Source organism: Lathamus discolor, chromosome 1 (assembly GCF_037157495.1).
Source record: "Lathamus discolor isolate bLatDis1 chromosome 1, bLatDis1.hap1, whole genome shotgun sequence".
NCBI classification, from domain to species: Eukaryota; Metazoa; Chordata; class Aves; order Psittaciformes; family Psittacidae; genus Lathamus; species Lathamus discolor.
The window spans coordinates 75,031,830-75,050,624 of NC_088884.1; the positions used below are offsets into that span (position 1 = coordinate 75,031,830).

General features: G+C 40.1%; 1 protein-coding gene across 3 annotated transcripts in view; it reads left to right on the forward strand.

Annotated features, from left to right (window-relative positions):
* KIAA1549 (KIAA1549 ortholog) overlaps window positions 1-16,092 on the forward strand; it is a 146,635-nt gene extending 130,543 nt beyond the window's left edge. Inside the window, exons 15-20 of one of the 3 annotated variants that reach the window (XM_065680740.1) lie at window positions 638-782; window positions 2,449-2,778; window positions 3,705-3,757; window positions 7,294-7,439; window positions 9,307-9,461; window positions 14,530-16,092. In XM_065680740.1, the coding sequence (XP_065536812.1) occupies window positions 638-782; window positions 2,449-2,778; window positions 3,705-3,757; window positions 7,294-7,439; window positions 9,307-9,461; window positions 14,530-14,784 (1,084 nt within the window). In that variant the 3' untranslated portion in view covers window positions 14,785-16,092. The remainder of the gene's footprint in view (window positions 1-637; window positions 783-2,448; window positions 2,779-3,704; window positions 3,758-7,293; window positions 7,440-9,306; window positions 9,462-14,529) is intronic. The other 2 variants (XM_065680748.1, XM_065680758.1) reach the window with 2 other exon arrangements.
* Window positions 16,093-18,795: the final 2,703 nt, after the last annotated feature.

The window sequence follows — 18,795 nt, forward strand, 5'->3', positions numbered from 1 at the left end:
ATGGAAGGTTGAAGAGTGTCATGGACCTGCCTCCCTGGCCTTTTCAGAGAAAGTCTTCCCCGAGCTCTGTTTATGAATACTGGCACTTTGTTCCCAGAGCACTGGTACCCTGTAACTGCTCCTGCACTGATAGAAAGTACCTTTTCTCTAGTTACATGGGTTCCATGGCTTATATGCCTAGTAGGGTTAAACCCAACAATGCCAAGCACAGACCTTTGTTGGCAGATTTTATGGTCTGTTCTGCTATTGCAGATGTGTTGACATTGGTCTGAAAGATCTGGCGAAGCACTGGGGAAGGGATGGAGCGCAAAGAACTCTGAAAGATAAATGTGGAAGGGAGGTGACAATGAAGAGAGTTTGAAGGAGGAATAAGACAGTTTGGAGAGCTGCCAATGAGACAAAGGCAGGAGAGAGATTTACGGTTACCTAATGGGAGTGGCATGAAAAAATGGGAAAGGGAAGAGAAACAGGGCTGAGGCAAGCATGACTTGGAGGGAGTGGGCAAAGGAGTTTAGCCTTGAGTGGGATGCAAAGGAAAATTGCAAAAAGAAATGTGATCACGGTTGTCTTGTGTTGTTTTTGTTTTGTTTTTTTTTTTTTGTTCTTTCTCTCTGCTTTTTGTTTTCCTCCTGTTAAGTTCTCGTGCAAAACGTTCTCCCAAGCAGCGCCGGCGACATCAGATAAATGGGAGTCCAGTTGATGCAGAAAAGGACAGGTTAATCACAACTGACAGTGATGGGACATACAAAAGGCCCCCAGGAGTCAATAATTCTGCATATATTGTATGTATGTCTCTTGAATGGCAGGAGTGTTCTGATAATCGTAATTACGGTTGTGACATTGGGAGGTTTCTTGCTTTCTGACTATGGTCTAATATGGCTAGCTTCAGTCCTATGTACTTAGCGTGTAAATCAAAGTGAAACAGGAATTTCGTTGGCAGTTTGTCAGTATTAAGCAGTAAAATTCTGCCAAGTACTCCTCGATATTAAAGAGGCCAAGAACCAAAATCTTGTTTTCATTAATGTCACTGTATTATGCATATGAAAGTGTGCTTGGCATGTTCTGCAGTATCTTGAACATAGTTTCACTGTAGTCCAATTTGCTGGATGTTATATATTCATAAGTTACAGAAAATTTCTTCCTTTGGTCTCACAGAGAAGACTCAGTTCCTTTCGTGAGAAATATTCTCATCTTTCAAATGTGGGAATTAATTATTAATGAAAGAGAAACATGTCTTTGTACTACAGTAACTTGAAACAATTCTATGCAAAGTCTTGAAAATTAATTTTGCTTCCTGTCTAAAAAAAACAAAGACACTGGAGAATGCTTCTGTTCAGTCATATCCATGTCACAGACTGTATTTAGGCATCTTTAACCACTTCTAAGCAGACTTTACTAAGTCTAATGCTAATATTGGAAACCCCTGGATGGTTTTGGTCTTGAAAGATGCTTTATTAATTTTCAAGAATTTCACCATTAGCTGCGTATGCAGTCAGGTGACTGCAGTGTCTATTTCTGCAGTTTCCCTCTGCCTTCAAACAAGACTGTAACGATTTTAATGTTATGCTGCAGCGGAATGAATTATCATCTGAAGCTGTTTAATTAAGACATGTCACACTGAAAACTCAGCCCCTTTGGCATCTGTAGCGAGAAAGTACTTGGAATGCTAAGTTCCTGATAAAGTAGAGGCTTTTGCATCTTGATGACTGATTTTGCAGTCGGCATGCAGTGGTAAGAATGAGCTTTGATAATAAGTCTGTTGCTGCAAAGCTCATTTAATTTCCTGTTACTGATGAACAATAAGCCTGTGTGGTAAGATCCCATGTAGTAATTGCGATGCATGCCTCAGGTGTTGCTGCTGTGAACTACTTGTATGAATCCCATTCAGGTGGTGCACCCAAATTCAAGTTCCATGCAGGTATCCACTTAATGGCATATCAGTTCCATTTGTGTGGTTTTCTGAGAGGTAATAATGCCAATTTAATATTACTGCTGATGTGGTCAGTTGTAAGCTAAAGACTGAATTCATTTCTTGGAACTGCAAAAGCTGCAGAGAAGTCAGAGATGTGACAGAGCTGATTGTCTTTTTTTCTGGGTGGGGTAGCTGCTTTCTACATGACTTCATTATGTGCTTGCAAACCACAAGATATTTCTGTTATAGCTGAGTAACTCCTGCAAAAAGCTGTGCTGCCTTGTCTGAGATCAGAGTCTCACAGATGACAGTGAATGAAGTATTTACACGGTTAGCATTATGTATGTGCATGCATATGTGCATGTAGAAGTGGGGAGTGTAAAGGGCAAGTTTTGTCCAGCACTGGCACTTGTACCATTTATCTCATTGTGGTTTTGGCAAAGAAAATGTTGCTCAGACTTAAGGTCCACAGGGGCTTGGAAGCTGGCTGATTAGATCTCTGTGGCTGCCCTTAACCTTCTTTCTGTTTTCTCCAGTCTGACCCAGACTTGCCTCCTGAACCTCAGACATCATCTTCAGCTGATGTGGGGAAGTTCCCTGGCTTGCCTTCCCACCCAGTCTCCCAGTACATCCCACCGCAGCCATCCATTGAAGAGGCTCGGCAAACCATGCACTCGCTGCTGGATGATGCTTTTGCGCTGGTGGCTCCCAGCAGCCAAGCAGCCAATTCCACTGCCATCGCACCACCCGGGGTCTCTGCAGGACAGCCGGTAAACAACACTCCTGCTCGAGCAGGGAGGGAAACCACATGTACCCAGTGGGGATCACCTTATGGTCCAGCTCAGGCAGTAAACAACCCATTTAATGTGAGTGATGCAAGTTAAAAGGCTTTTCTGAGCAGGTAGCTCACACCAGTTGAGCCATGGTCACTGTTATTGTGCCCTTGCCATCAGGACTTACCACAAATGTGGAACAGTTTCTGGAACCAGGAGAACTCAGAAATGACCATCAGAAGATGGTGAACTTGCTTTTTATGCAATACATTTAGGTCCTTTTCCCTTTTCCCATTCCCACCACAAGACAAGATAGTTCTCCTACTTTAGGATAACTTTTCTGTTCTTCTCGGTTATAATCTTTCACAGAGCAGTCTTGTTATGCCCAAGAGTAAAACTTTATTTTTTTTAAGTGCATGTGCTAGTTCATATTTTGACAATGAAAAAAGAATGTATTGGGCTTAGGTCATATTTTTCAGCAGGGTATTCAAAAGCTTTCAGGAAGTGACAGATAAGGAAGCAGTATTTCTGTGTATAATATTTTTGCATTTTATGGAGCACCAAGACACATGGATAGTCTTTTAGGTCATCTCCAGTTCTACGACAGTTCAGTACCAGTTTCATAATGCCATTCGACTGTTCAGTCTGAGTGCCATGGTCTCTGCTGCAATCTGATGCTGGTTGAGGTATAAAGAGATTTCCAAATACAAAGCTTGGTTTTCTGAAAGTTTTAAGCTAAGCAGACTTTGGAGAAGCCCTTGATCTTCTGCAAATGAAAGTATTTCTGAAAGGTTCTTAAGTTAAGCCTCTGATGAGACAGAAGAGACTGCTAACCACTGTAGCAGCAATTCACAGATCTTCTTGTGCTTCTGGGTTTGTAAAACCAAGGTCTTAATGGTGCAGTCAAGTCACACATACAGACCTAGTGATCTCTGCCATTCATCACTTAAAAGACTAACAGTGGACTTCCCAGGGTATGCATTTTTATTTTAATTTGGGGTTTTTTGTTCTTCTCACAGAGATACGTGGAATTTGGAATGACTCCGCCAACAGCACCAGGTCTCCTACCAAGGTAGCTTTCACTGATAGAGTTATCACTTAATATTTTCCTTGCAATTCCTCAAGAGTTCTTATTGGCACTGGTATATTATTATGCAAAGTACTGTATAAATGGGAAGTAACAGGAGTCCAGATCCAGCCTGTGTAATTTATGTAGCATGAATGACATATATATGCTGTATGGAATTCAAGTCTCCATGTAAAAGAAATATGTTTCTAGCCCCTTGGCCATAGAGATATCCTTCCAAATACTGCATAAACCACTGAGTTTCAGCTTTTAGAGTGCCTGAAACAGTTACTCAGATGTATGTCATTCTCCCAATATTCTTGCTTTCATATTGTTTCTGTAGCCTCAGGGCAACGCTAACTGTCAAAAGCTTTCACGTGGCTAACAGATTCATTCTATTTTTAACCAAGTTGAGAACAAATTTCAGAGCATGGTGACCCTCCTGCAGAAAACCTGCCCGGGAGGCCTATTATTATAAAACTGGGGGAAAGAGCAAATTTTCCATCTTCTCCTGGTCTTGCTGTGGTAGAATCATGTAAAGAGAAGAAAACAGTTGTCCAGGTGACGGTCAATTCCATGTTTGGTGTCTGTGTTCTAACTACACATGAGGCTGGACTCTTGAGTCATGGTTCCCACTGTGGTCAGACTTGTCTCACCCTCTCCAAACGGCTGCAACTCACCTAGGTGGTAAAATGGTGGCCTCGTGCTGCTCTCCCATTACCTTCTTACAGCTCTCCATGTGAGATGAAATCCCACTGGTATCCATATCATTCATTAGATTTCACGTAAAGTCTTCACTGCCTTGGAAACTCAATGGTAAAGTGGTTGCTAAGAACTTTACCAATTCTTTTGCAACCTGATTTTTGAAAGGGGCAACTAGGAAAGGAAAAGTCTCTAAGCACGTTTTCTTACTTAGGTTTTGGCTGAAGGTGACAGTTTCAGTGTGAGTGGAGCATACATGAAATGGCATACAGTATGACATGCAGTGTATTTCTTGTAATTTAAGTTACCTTGACGACTGAGCTTTGGAACTGCCAATACAAAGCATAACCGATTGTTTGTTAGTGAGAATTTTCTCTTTGTTGGCCTGTTACGCATTCAGGGACAATGTGATAAATTAATCCTGAAAGTGCTGTAACCCATGTTAATACAGGTGAGCAAGATAGTGTCTTTGCTACATACTTTTTGCTCAAAAGTTTATCAGCATTTTGCATAGGCACTTTGGCTGTCTGTAAACTACAAATGAATGGCATCAGTATTAATAGTTCAGATGCTTCCTTTTCCAGTGCTGGCAGATTAAGCTAACAATGTGCAAGGTCGTTGACTTTAACAGGAAGAATTCCTTTAAAATTTCATCAAAATACAAGGCTTCCTAGAGCTTGGCCAATAGAAAACAAGTGGAAAGTCATCATGCTTGTGGAGTGAGGGTTATGCTCAAATTCAGAAGATAATGATAAATTGATAGAAACAGTACACCAATTAGAGGAAGGAAAAATAACCTGAGGTTAGTATGAGTAGGTGGCATGTATCAATGTCATAGTCCATTGGTTTAAATATCCAATGCATGGAATAATAATTGTGTGACTGTACTGTTCCCTTCTCTGTACAAACACAGCGTCTTTAATGAAGTGGAACCAGCCTCAGTAGAAAAAAAAGTGAATGTGAAAGACCTAGGTCACATAACAGCTAGGCAAACATGAAGGCACAAGGAACAGCTTTTGCCAGAAGATGAATATTGCATCATGCAACAGAGATAGAGATACTTAGCTATAGTGGATTAGTGGTGTAAAATTGATTTTTGGGGTAGTATCTCCCCACTTAAATAACTGGAGATTAATTTTACTTTTTTTTTAATGTGCAAAGATGAAAGCTATGTCTCAGTCTGGATATAGGGAGGAGCACTAGAAAGCCTGTATGATACCGATTCAGAGATGTATCCCATTTTTATACTCTTAAGTTGATCTCTGGTAATAAAGCGTAGCTATATCTATTATAAAGAAGATGGAGAAGAAAGGGTGATGGGTTATTAAATATGCACCTCTCGAGTACAAATCCATCAGCAGTAAAGGATATACTTCCTTTCTTCTGAAAAACTGGCACAAAACCAGTACATTTGCAGGAATGTTGAGAAAGTATTTTCTTTAGACAACATCAAAAAATTAGTAACACTTTATCAGCTGTAAGTTTCCAGCTCAGCACTGCGGTTATAAAGGGCCAGATGATCACATCCTTTACTGGTTGTAGTGATTAACGTAAGGCGGTATTGTTAAACATTACCTACCCATTCAAGCATTTATTTTAACTAGCTTCTAAGTCTGGTTGGAAATGGTTTCCTTTAGGTTTGCTGAATGGACAGGTGGGATTGCGTGCAAGGGAGGCAGGGAAATTTTGGCACTTCCACAATAGGATCGTTGCAGCTTGAACCCCTTACACCACCTCTGTTTAATACTGTATGTCAAGTAGCTAGTACTTCAATTTACAATTGCTTTTCTGTTCTTTATTATGCTCTTATTTGGCTTTATTAGGCTATTTATTATTATGTCGACTTCCTATGCTATCTGGCTGTCATACAGTTTGAATTAGGTGCAGTCACGGGATTTTCCTGTAAAATGAAAGGGTGTAAAACTGAGTTCTTGAGGAATGGGATAGGCTGCAGTCCATAGCCTAGAAGGGGTTAGATGCTAATGCAGTAAATGGCATAGAAAACTCATCCCTAGTCCTCACTGTGTGTAATTTCATGTGCCTGACTTAGTGTGTTTGTCTCACGTTGTTTCCTTTATACTCATCGGTGAGAGGCTCCTGCAGAAAATGATTGAGTGAACCTAATATTTTGCTTTGAATACCTCTTGAGGAGCGTATCTATCTTTGATCATACTCTGGAATCTAAGAGAGACTAGCCTGTAACCTAAGCACCTGAAGTTTGAGCATCCACACCTCCACCATAACGACAGGAATCAATAACCCTTGAAAGCTCAGTTGCCTCCTAAAATATAATCTCTCCATGCCAGGGTTAAGATATGTTAATAGGAAACATAGGAAAAGCAGCTTTTCCATCTCCTCCTCTACTCCTGTTCTGAGGACGAATTAGAGTGTTCCTTTTACAAGTTCCGTTACCTTGGCACAATTTATGAAGTGAGACTGGTGACTGTTTAACAGTTTGTGTGCCCAGAAACTCTTGAGTAAGAGTCAGTTTTGTTGCTGAGCTAAGCAGCTACGTCACTACTGAAGTCTTATTTTTCTGATTTTCTTTTTCATTGAAGATACTTTTTTCTCCAAGGAGAAAGCAACATCTGTGGGCTTTTCTCTGCATTGAGGTTACTGTAGCGTGTGAAATTTTCTTAAGAGTTTATAACTCTTACTGTAGTGCAATGCACATCATGAAGGAGGAATATATTCCTCAGATGTAATTATTTTCTTTAACATTTAAGGTTAAAATGTACGTGAAAGGCCATCATAAACAGCCATTGTATGAGGTACACCTGCACTACTGTTTCCAATAGGGAATTCACTTTTTGTAATCTTGAGTCCTTACTTTTCCACAGGCAGAACTTTGGTCCAGGTTTTCTTCAACCTGCGGAATTAATGCACCCAGACCAGCAGCCACCTGAGGTTCAATATTCCTCCAGAGGGATATACTCAGAGGAAATGCCATCAGTGGCACGGCCACGACCAGTTGGAAGCACTGCAGGTACACTTCACTTAAGTTGAATATGCCCTAAAATAACTGATCATTTTCTGTATCTACTCTTGCACTGAGGTTACCATTATGACATCAGTCTCCTTCAGCTGCTACACTTGAAATGTGATTCTTGTCTTCACTGCCAAAGAAAAAGTGATCATAAAGTGTGGTTAATTTTACATCCATAGGACCTTGCAAAACAGGCAGTGCTTTGCCACCTTTTTAGTATCTCACAGGCATTGGTTATCACACAGCATATTTTCAAAAACCACCATTCTCTAACAATGGCAAATTATTTCATAGTTTTAGACCATACAGTGTGTGCTAACTTTCCACTGCCGACTATTTTATTGTACTAAATGAGCTAACTAATGCATCCCAAATCAGCCTGCTAAATAGCAACTCTTTTTAATACTTCTCTGCATCTCTATTTCTAATTTCTCTTCCTAGAAACATGCATAAAAGCAGGATCCTTTAGGTTCTTATGATATTATCTATTCCTGCTCTCCTCTATAAAGTCTTCCCTTCCCTGATTTGGTTGAGATAATTTATGTGGCGCTCATCAGTGCTATCATGAATAAGACTCTAATGTCACATGGCAATTAAGCAGCGAACACTGATTCTAAGAATAAAAGATTCTATTCTTATGCAAATGACACAGTTCATTTTCTCCCAGAGAAATGTTTTCTTCCTGGGGAGTTGGAAAAGACTGAAAATATAATCATATACTCCTGTCAGGGGCCTAGTTTTGATAACTGCTGTCCTCTCCCTGTAAATGTTAAATGAATGAGAATGACAGGGATGTAGTGACTGCTACAGTTCAATGATGATTGTGTTATTGTCCTATTCACACTATTCTCTAAATGTTCATGTATATTCTGTTTGAAAGTTTGGAGGCAATTCAGATTATTAATTCCTGTCCTTCAGCATAATTATGTGCAAATATCAAACTTCTCAAATATTGGGGTTTTTTTTGAGAGGAAAATATGGAAGTGACCTAAATGTCCATCTGTTGTTTTTGTCTTTTCCTCCACTTTTGTACATATGCACACAGTTTTCTCTTATGTATCTGTGGGTTTATTAAGTGTGTTTCATTTCTAATGAATAATAAAATACTATAATAATAATAATAAAATAAATTTTGTTCCCCTGTGGGAGGAAAATTAGGAAAAAGGAAAGCTGGCATGTTGTTACATCTCTTGCAATTAATGGTGGTGGCTGTCCTTGCATGTGTTTGAAAACAGCAGGAGGGGAGGGAAGGGAAGGGAAAAGAAAGGGAGAAAGGAGGAGGTTAGCTTTCAGGCTGAAAGGAGATACAGTGCGTTCTGACCTTCTTGTTAGTCAATGACAGCATAGTTTAATATTTAACCACAAAGCAAAGCTGAAAGAACCATACTGTTATATAGTCATGTGGTTTATTTTCCAGAGAGATGGAATAGAAAGCAGTCTGGAGAGTTAGGGTCTTGCCGGTGTGATGCAAATAAGGTGTACCACGGGAGCAAGTGTCTTCTCTTTGCTGCTAAGTAATTTACATGAAAGCATTGCCAGGGCTTTCAATAAACACTGTTTGGAAAGGGCTGGCGTGTTTTTGGAGTGAAGTGTCATCCATGTCTGAGATGCATGTATCTCAACCTCTTCTTTCCGTGCAGTGGCAACGAAAAGCATCACACTCAGATGAACTGCACAAAATGCACATAACTTTTCCTTCTTTATTCTACGCTGAAGCCTTCTTTCTGCTGTTTTTTTTATTAATTGCACAGAAACAGAGCTCAAATTTCTTCTTGTTTCCTGCTTCCAACAAAGTTTTATGTTGTCATTTGTCTGCCCTACAAACTTTACTGTGTATAAAGATGAAAAAACAATATTTGCTTTTAAGGTTCTCAGATACAGCACCTCACTCAGGTGGGAATTGCTAGCAGGATCGGAGGTCAACAAGTGGAGATCCCCTCAGGCAGAGCAGGGCATGGCCAGCCGGGGGGGCCAGGGTGGCCCCAGTACCGTGGAGAGGATGAATATGCTAGGCGAGATGCAGTGAGTACTGTGTTACACATTTGCATAGTTTCCGAAGTAGTGATGATATGTTCGGGTATATTATTTTCCTGCATTACTGTTTGGAACTTTTTCCCCCTGGAATACTTTCAGTTTGCTTCTCTGACATTCTTTGCTTTGCTCTTCAAACCCTTGTTAGCTCTTCTAACTTTTGCTTGCTGTCACCTTTGCTGCTCTCTAACTGCTTTCTCTCACTTTACCCTAACCTGTTTATTTTTTTTCTCACTTGAGGCCTTCACCCATTAATTGCAGTTCACCCAGTTCTGCTTCTGAGCTCCAGCAGAGGTGGATACTGCTTTCCATTTTCTTCTTTGAAATATGCCACTGTATTTTGAGACCATTGTAAGTAGAAAAGTTAAATTAAATTGTCCCAGACTACTGTCCTACTTTGTATTGGTATAGTTCTTTTGTCTTACGTATCAGTGCGCAACAGCAGGAGTCAGGGCACTGGAATAAGGTACATACTTGCACATAACAGTAGAGGTGCTTCTAAACAAGTTGTTTTCCAAGCCCCAGTGAGCAGGATGTGGTAAATTAATACGTACTCATTTACCAGTGCTGCCTAGGCAGCCACCGTGATTTCATGGTCTTGGCAGTGGTGCTTCTAGAAGTTGACGTTTCCGATTCAACCAGATGTGTGAGGCTGAAGATAATACATGGCCTTTCCAGGAAAGATACAGCTGCCTGCTACCAGTCCATGTTTGAGTACTTGCATCCTGAAGCAGACTGACCTGTGACAGCTTTATTGAAGTGCTCTTGAGAGCAACAACTTCATGCTTCTTCTTTTGCTTCTTTGCTCAAGCTATCTTTCTGGTTTCTTCCTTGAGGGAGGAAGGAAGGAAGGAAGGATCTCCTCCTTTTGCACACTTAAGGCAGTGTGTGTTCACACTACTTGAAGTTGCTTTGCAGTGCTGCATGATCTCAAAATGGCTTTGCAGAGAAAAAATGCAACAGGATGGGCCTGCTCTCTAGATTTTGGTGTAGCTGAGCTGCCACTACTCCAGATCAGCTTGAGAGGAGCGGCATTAAAGGCTTTGAGAACTTGGCACACAGGAGACAAACTCTACTGATACTATTCACAAACTTTAGCTGTCAAAGCTGGAAGATGTATTTGCCTGATTTAACTTGCTATCTGTGCTTGGAACTGTGATGTTGGAGTGTAAGAAGATCATAATTTCAGTTTAAATCTAGAAAAGCACTTGCATGAGAGATCTTAGTGTCTCTCCTGTTCCATTTTCAGAGGCATTTCTAGGTTACCATTCATTGCCCCTTACAATTTATCTGTCTTCTCTGAAAATTACACTGCTTTTCCAGATCTGTGAGCCTTTCCCTTCTGTCCCCCAGATGCACGTTCAGCTGTTACTTTCTTAATATTTTATTATATGAATTGCAAACATTACTGAAAATTCAATTATGGACCCATTATCTAAGATGTTATGCATACTGTTGGGTTTGACATGTTACCTGCACAACTTTAAAAGATTCATGGAGTGGTACAATATCATTTGGTTGCAGTCTGCACCTTCAGTCACCATTTCAGATGGGTACCTGTCACCTCAGTCCGGGTTGACTTTCTTTTAATTAATCAGAGTTTAAAACACGTCCTCAGCTTTGACAGAACCTTTTGCTCTCTGGTTGCTGCAGCTCATATGTTATTGCAGTGTTATATTTTTCAGTTTGGTCTCTTTAAAAGTGAAAAAAGGCAAAAGGAGGAGATAATGGACTAGAGCTATTTGACTATGGTGTCATTTAGTTGTAGGGAGAGCTCATCTAGTGCCTGCACTTTCCTTTTCCTATGAGGAATGATTTCTTTTTTACAAGGAATTGTTCCCATTGAAAGAAAAAAAAAAGGTATTATTAGTTTTCTTTTAGTTTTCTGTACTTTGGATTCCTTCACTAGAACAGAGCTCTGAATCTGTCTTTCCTTCTTTTTGAAAGGAGGTTTTACTTAATGATGGTCGTATTCCTTATGGTTCAGTATTCTACCGATCCCTTGTAAACAGTCTTACTGTTCCCTCATTCTGAGCAAGTTTTTTGCTCTTAGGAAGATTAGGTCTAGAGCATTCTTCTCACCCACAAACTCAAGAAGCATCCGGATTTGTCTTCCTGCAGTGGCGCTTTTCCTCACACTGTCCTCAGCTATTACTCCAGCAGTCAACCCCTGATTTTCCACTGAAATATGACCTCTCACTTGTATCTCCTCATCCAAAGCCAGTGGGCAGGTTATCATCAATTCACCTTAATTCTCCATCTGGAAGGCCTGGACAACCAGGTTAATTACAGCATTTCCTTAGCTGATATAAAATACAGTACTGAGAAAGTGGTCATTTGAGCAGCAGAACAGATGAAGCCTCATTTCTTACAGATACGTGTAATGTGTTGCGTATCTATCTCCCTGCCATCACTTGGCGTCACTTACTACCCATCTACAATCCCCTGTAGCTCTCCACTGTTCTCCCACATCATCTCCAGGTTTCCAGTGTTTCCCCCAAGCCACTCTTATCCTTTTATTCTATCTTTATACTCTGGCTGCCCACTGTAGTATCTCTAAACCATCTCACCATACTTCAAGTTGTCTCATGTCCGCTAGCTATCCCCTGTGAGATAACACGCTGGCTGACAGCTGTAGCTGAGCACAGCCTAACTTGGACTTTCTGCCACTTGGAAACAGACTCAGTGATGGCACAAATCAGGATGTGCTAATCAGCTGACTGGTTTTGTGGATGTTATATATCTGTTCATACATACATCTTTGTGTGTGTGTATATTTATACATAAAATCCAGTTGAAATTGCCAAGAGTTCAACAGTTATTAAATGAAGATTCACAATGTGATCTCTTACATCTTCGTTCCTTAAGAAGGAAGACTCAGTAAAGATATTTTTGACAATTATTTTGTACTGCTGTTAATTATACAGAAGTTTCTATATGAAAATATGTAATTTATAGATACTATATAAAACTATAGATTGTTACATATATAATATTATATATCAATGTGCATTTCTGTTAGTAAAGAAATTTGAAAGTCGAAAAAAAGCCCAGCAAAAATTCTTCCAAGCTTTTTAGTCTCCTTATTTTCCTGTTGTAGTTTAGTATAGGTTAGTAGGCAGTCTGGTTTGATTCTGATGCTATATAAGAGATCACAGAAATACACACTTCTTTTTTTCTGAAATATTTAAACTGATATATTTCTGAGTTATTAAAACTTTGATAGCCTTAATGTTAAAAAACAGCCACTGCAGTCATCAGATTTCTTCCTAACTTCCCTTAATATACCATTCTTATGGTGGCAGTTCAGTGCAATATGTGATACGAGCTGAATCATGTAATGCATTTTAATGTAAAAGAAACCTGAATATAATTTAGATTGCTGTTAAGACTCGTGTCAAGGAATGCTTGCTTTTACTATTTTTTATGTCACCTCTTTTCTATAAACCCACAGAGGACTTGTCAGGTTTACTAACTCTAGACTGCACATATGAATTAGTTTCAGGTTTCGCTGCCAAACAAATAGCTCTGAACAATCAAGGCACCCATTCATTCCTTTCTGATACTAGAATCACCTCCCTTTTATAAGTAGTAAGACAGGATGATACTTGGAAAACCTTCTTTACCTATCATTCTTCTATTAAAGCCTCTTTTCCTCTTAATCTCTATCCCCAAATTAACTGTGTAAATGAGGAGTGCTTCACATGAGCTGTGAAAGAGAGTCAGAATCTGTTACAGGTTATACTTCATACAAAATGTCTTAGACCTTAGTAATTTATATTATGAGAGATATGAAGGAGCTGCCAGTCACCTTGGTCCCCCATGTCCTTCCCAGGCTCTGTGTTGTAATCCCTTCATTTCTCTCCCCTTACCCCCAAATCCTCTCCTAGCTGACCTTGCAGTCCTTTCTTCCCTCATCAGATTGCTCTCTCTGCTACTACTCAGGGCTTATCCACAGAGAAAGGGTAGTTAGTGCTCACTAAATTGCGATAACTGTGACCTGAGCTTGCTGCAGCGAGCTGCTCCTCATCCCCAGCAGAGACCCTTTGAAAGGGGATTACGCTGCTTTGCTTGCAGCTGAGCATATTCAGCCTGGTGTGTTCAAGTCCTTTATGTCCTGTGTTTTCTTCCATCTGTCTCTCAGCCTTCAGCAATACTAGGCAAGAGGAAACCCTTGCTTTAGGGATGGAGTTTAGATTTTCACAATGTACATCGTGTGTGCCCATACGGGAGTCCGTGGAGTCCACCTAGTGTACTGTAAATTCATGCTTTATTTTAGTATAAGCAGATCTTTTTCCAGATAGACAAGCCCATAAACTCAAGCTTGTGTTTTGTTTCTCTTGTTTTGTTAGAAAATGTACCTTACAAACAGAGAATTAACCCCTTTCTACCCTGAAACAATGATTGTCCCTAAACTGGGATAGAGTTTCTCAGATGTTTAAAACAGCTATTGAATATATATAAAAAATATATATATATAATCTTTCTGATTTTAATAATTTTCTCCTGTTGCTTCTTCTGTTGACCATGTTTTCCTGGGCACTGGTCAGTCACAGGGTCCTCACAAGTGTACAGCCTGAACAGGCAAGCCAGGCAGTGAAGGGGAAGGTGAAAATAGTAGTATCTCTATGTGGAAACAGTATGGAGGAATGACAGCCAGGAAGAAGGTGATTTGCCTGTCGTCTTTTAGGAATTTGATGGAAAGCCGAGGAAATAAAAGCCAATTCTATTGACTTCCAGTTATGTGGGGTTTCTCCCCACCTTCTTCCACTGCAGTTTCTAAACATATAAGCTTAGTAAAGGGGTGAGACTTTTTAATGGATGCTGAAAGAGACTTTGAAAATCCTTGAACTTGAGGCAGTCCAACAATTTTGTGTGTGCTTGTTGTTTTGTGCTCCGTAAGAGGAATCATTCATTCATACAACTGAAGAACAGTGGCAGCAGATAGAAGCATCTCCATGTTGCTTTCCCTCTGTTTGTTGCGTTTTTGCTTTCTTGTCTTTTCTGGGATTATCACATTTATTCAGAAAGTACAATAATGCTTTCAACCTTTTTCCAGACGCATACGCATGGACACCAAGAATATTCCTCCTCACCAGTATTCCCGATGCCGAGGACTTCAGCCAGGCAGCCCTCAGCACCCCCTGCTCAGCTTCCACACAACAGCCTTCAGGGCCAGGGCCTTTGCTACACCACCAGTTCCACTGAGGACCTCCAGCCAGGTCACTCTTCAGCCTCTCTTATCAAAGCAATTAGAGAAGAACTTCTACGACTTTCTCAGAAACAAACACCAGTGCAGAACTTCCATAGTTGATTTAGCATTCCCTTGCAAATCTGCCAGGTATCTGCTTCCTATGGAAGCAAAGACTTAGAGAAAATCAGCAATGTTGTTCTCTCAAAGGAATGAACTTCACAGCTCTGTTGACAGTACTCTGGAAAAACTGAAAAAGGCAGCAGAATGAGGATAGTAGGGAGAGATGGGGGACAAACGGGAAATCATTGGTGTCATCACAAGTAGTATTAATTGACATGCTAATATTATGGTGCTTCTCTTCTCTCCCTGCCCTCGTTCAATGTAACAAAATAAAACCTTAGGTCAAGAACTCAATGCTCCAGCAACAAAAAAACACTGAAACAAACTCCGCAAGTATGATAGACTGCTTTTTCTAAAGAAGTAGGTGAAGTCCTGAATAAACTGAGATGACATTTTGCAAGAGATTGCAAATATTCTGATTCTCCAGTGCTTATGGGGAACTAGTTTGTGTTGCTGTTCTGCAAGACTACAAACTGTGTCAGCTCAAGGGTGTTGAAGGTGTGATCCCACATAAGAATCACTTTGGTTGTTAGGAACAGTGGGACTGCTTAGAATAAAAGTCTTTATGAGCTACTTGTAACAAACTGGAACAATAATTGTTATAGCTCTGTGCTTCCAAATGGAGCTACCCTCTGCACTCTTCCTTGTTTTCCTTCTGGTGCTGAAGCTTCAAGTGTTCCTTCATCTTCAATGTTTGCAAAGTGAAACATTGGCCTTGTATAACTAAGAAAATATCTGTAGACTCATTCAGGCTGGAAAAACAAAGCAAAGCATCCAAACAGAAAGGGCTTGGTATTTATTTTGTTTCAAAATTACTGAAAACCAGGAGAAGAATACTCAGCCACAGCTGAATTTGGGGCAATGTGTACATATATCTTTAAAAAATATATTTACATACTATATGCTCTTGCAAGACCAGCGATAAAATATTGCCACTCTGTCGTTTGCTTTGTGGATGGAAACCAATCCAGCCTAACTGATACAGGGTCACCAGCATTATGTTATAAATTGATGTCCTAAATCATTGCTTATGTTTGGATCTGAATAATTTTAGTGAAAGTCAGTGACGGTTTAGAGCATTAACCTAGGCTTAGATTTGCAGTTTCGAGACAGTTTCTATATTTATACTTGTTTCCACTGTCCCTTTGGACAAAGGGTGAGCATCATCCCATGGTAAGAATGGTACGTGCCATGGAACTGTTTGTCGCTGGGTTTTTTTCAGTTTTAATTTAATACTAGCTATGAATTTACTAATATTTGGCCATTGCATAACTGTAACTGACATAATACATACAGAAATTTTACTTACTGATTTGTTGGAGTGTGTTTATTTTCAGATGAGGCTGCACTAAAGCTAACAGACTGACACAGAGATAGAGAGTGAGCTGTCTTTGTGAGGATGCTTGGGAGCCTTGCTATTTGGTGCTACAGTATGGGTATTTCAAACACTAGGAAATGGTAATTATAAAAGGTCTATGGGATAGTAGTCTGCCAAAGAGATCATTGGGCAGTTGATGTGTTAGGGCTACATTTGTCTCATTCACTGAGGTAGAAATGGCATTGGTAAAACACAGGTATGTAACACTTGTGTGGTATGGTGGTTGTTGGCTACCATATCTGTTCTTGGTGACAGGACTAACCAAGACTGAAATGAAAACAGGTAGGACACCATGAAAAAACCTTATGTACCTTGTTCATGAAGTGTGTACATTATATTCATTGCCAAAGCAAAAAACCAGGAAGTGACTGGCTGCTCACTGATGTGGAAAAAAAGGTGGTATGTTCCTCTTTATTAGGAAGATGACTTGTTTTTTCTGTTTACACATGATCATCAAAAAGGCTGTATGAAATTGTTTTGAGGGACTTACTGTAGTGAAGCAATCTAATACTTCAGTATGTCTTTATGGGCACTGGTTGAGGCTTGAGTGGAGTCAGAACACCAGCATGGTTGTGAACTGCAGTACCAACAGGTTATGATGGTTTAAAATTTTTAAGCCTTTTGGGTGGAAATCACTTCTAGGGTAAAAATAAAGAAACCTTTACTTTCTGCCAGGTTTGTAAACATGAACGGTGCCAGCACTTCTGCAAAATGTCAGGGTTTGCACAATGAAGAATGTATCGATCAGGCAATGTTTATTTGGTCTTTTTGACAATGCTGAAGACTGACTGTTCCTCTGCTCCCATTAAAACAATCTTTTTCAGACCCCACATCCTTCTCCAGCCTAATTCTGCAGTGAGGTCAAAGGCCAGTGCTTATAATATTTACGTGTTACTGTGACTTCATTTCAAGAAAATGTGGGCCTCTAGAAAGTAAGTTCATTGGCTGATGGTGCCAGCTACTTAAGAAGAAATATGAAGTAAGGGTTTTGAAAGTTAGAGGTACCTAAGGCATACCTCATTCATTTTTGCTGGTGATGGTGATTCTAATGTGATAGTCCATCTTTTAACGTTTGGAAGAATACCCTTTTTGTTTTCAGTCCCAAATCTTACAAAGAACATGGGATACAGGACAAATACGTACTGGTAAACAAAAGAGACTTTCTGATACAAAAAAAATCCCTCTTTAAAACTTTACAAGTTCATGGGGCAGGACAATAAAATCTAAGTTGGAAAGCTGTGTTTGAAAGTTGTTTAGGGCAGAGAATTTTCTTTAACAGTGTTATGTTCTCCAACTCTCCGGAGGCCTGATCCACTGTTCACAAAAAAATGGTATGACATAATCTGTATCGTCATCTAATAAGAAACGTAACATGTAAAGCACCGGTTCCAAGGATGGTCTTAACAAGAGACCCACACTGTACTCTCTGGAGCTTCAGGAAAAGTTGGGTTTTTCATGTGCTACAGAAGGACTGTGTGGAATACATGTGCCAAAATGTGTGTTTCCACTTGGGAATCCAGGGAAAAAAAGAAATGTGAGCTTCTACATCCCCATGTGCTCGAGCTCTTCTGCCAATGTTTTTTATTGCCTTATTAAAAGGGAGGGGGGTGGGAACCAAACTTTTTTTTTTTTTTTTTTCTGAAACTTAAATTATCCTGAATTTAAGTATCTGTTAATGAATACCAGTTTCTGAAAACGCTGATCAGATGAGAAGCTGGTACGGGCACAGGAAGCTGTTACCAACAGTTACATCCATTTCCATGACTAAACCATCTGGTTCATGGAATCCTCAGGCTCTTCTCTTTCTTCTCAATTTTCCGTGACATTTGTGTTTAGTCTGTGTTTAGTTTGGCATACAGAAGAACTTGGCAAGATGGCAACTACACAGTTTAGCTTGGTTGGTTTGCTTTCCTTTTTCATGGCCAGAATGTTGACCTCTACCCTGCTCCTTGATTATCCTTGGAGCTAAGTGAAATTTTACAATTATTTTTCATACACTGCATTTGAAAGGCAGCACACACTTCAGTACTATACAGTATTCTCCACCAGGATGTAATGCATGGTCCTGTCAGTGGCTGTGGGCATATGACTCGGGAAAGAAAACCTTGCTTTTAGGAGGAATGAATTGCATAGGTGCTGGACTTACCATGTTAAATATGCTCACTTGGGAGCACTAAGTGGAATTTAAGTGACCCTTAGCAATGTATTGGACTTGCAGTGGTTTGGAACAGGCTTCAGATGTAGTGCTTGAGAGCATCAGCCTCACATGAGGTCTGTGTATCACCTCTGTGACCAAAGGAGTGGTTGGCAAGATGTTGGCTAACGCAGTATCATGCACATTTATGCACGCGCATAAATACATAAAAAAGATTGATCACCCAAAAGTGCGTGTTCCTACCAAGTGCTGAAGCCAGTGCCTTTAAATTAGACCACTGAGAGCTGGGCTACAGTGTTCACTTAGAAAGAGGTTGATGGTAGGGTTCATAACTTTCCAAGAACCAAAATGACTGACGCTGTCGTGTGCAAGCTCACAGCTTGAAAACACATAAAGTGGATTACAGAAAGAAGCTAATATGTATTTGAGCTCAAATGAAGTCACCAGTTGCATGATGCGGATGGCAGTAGGCAGTTGA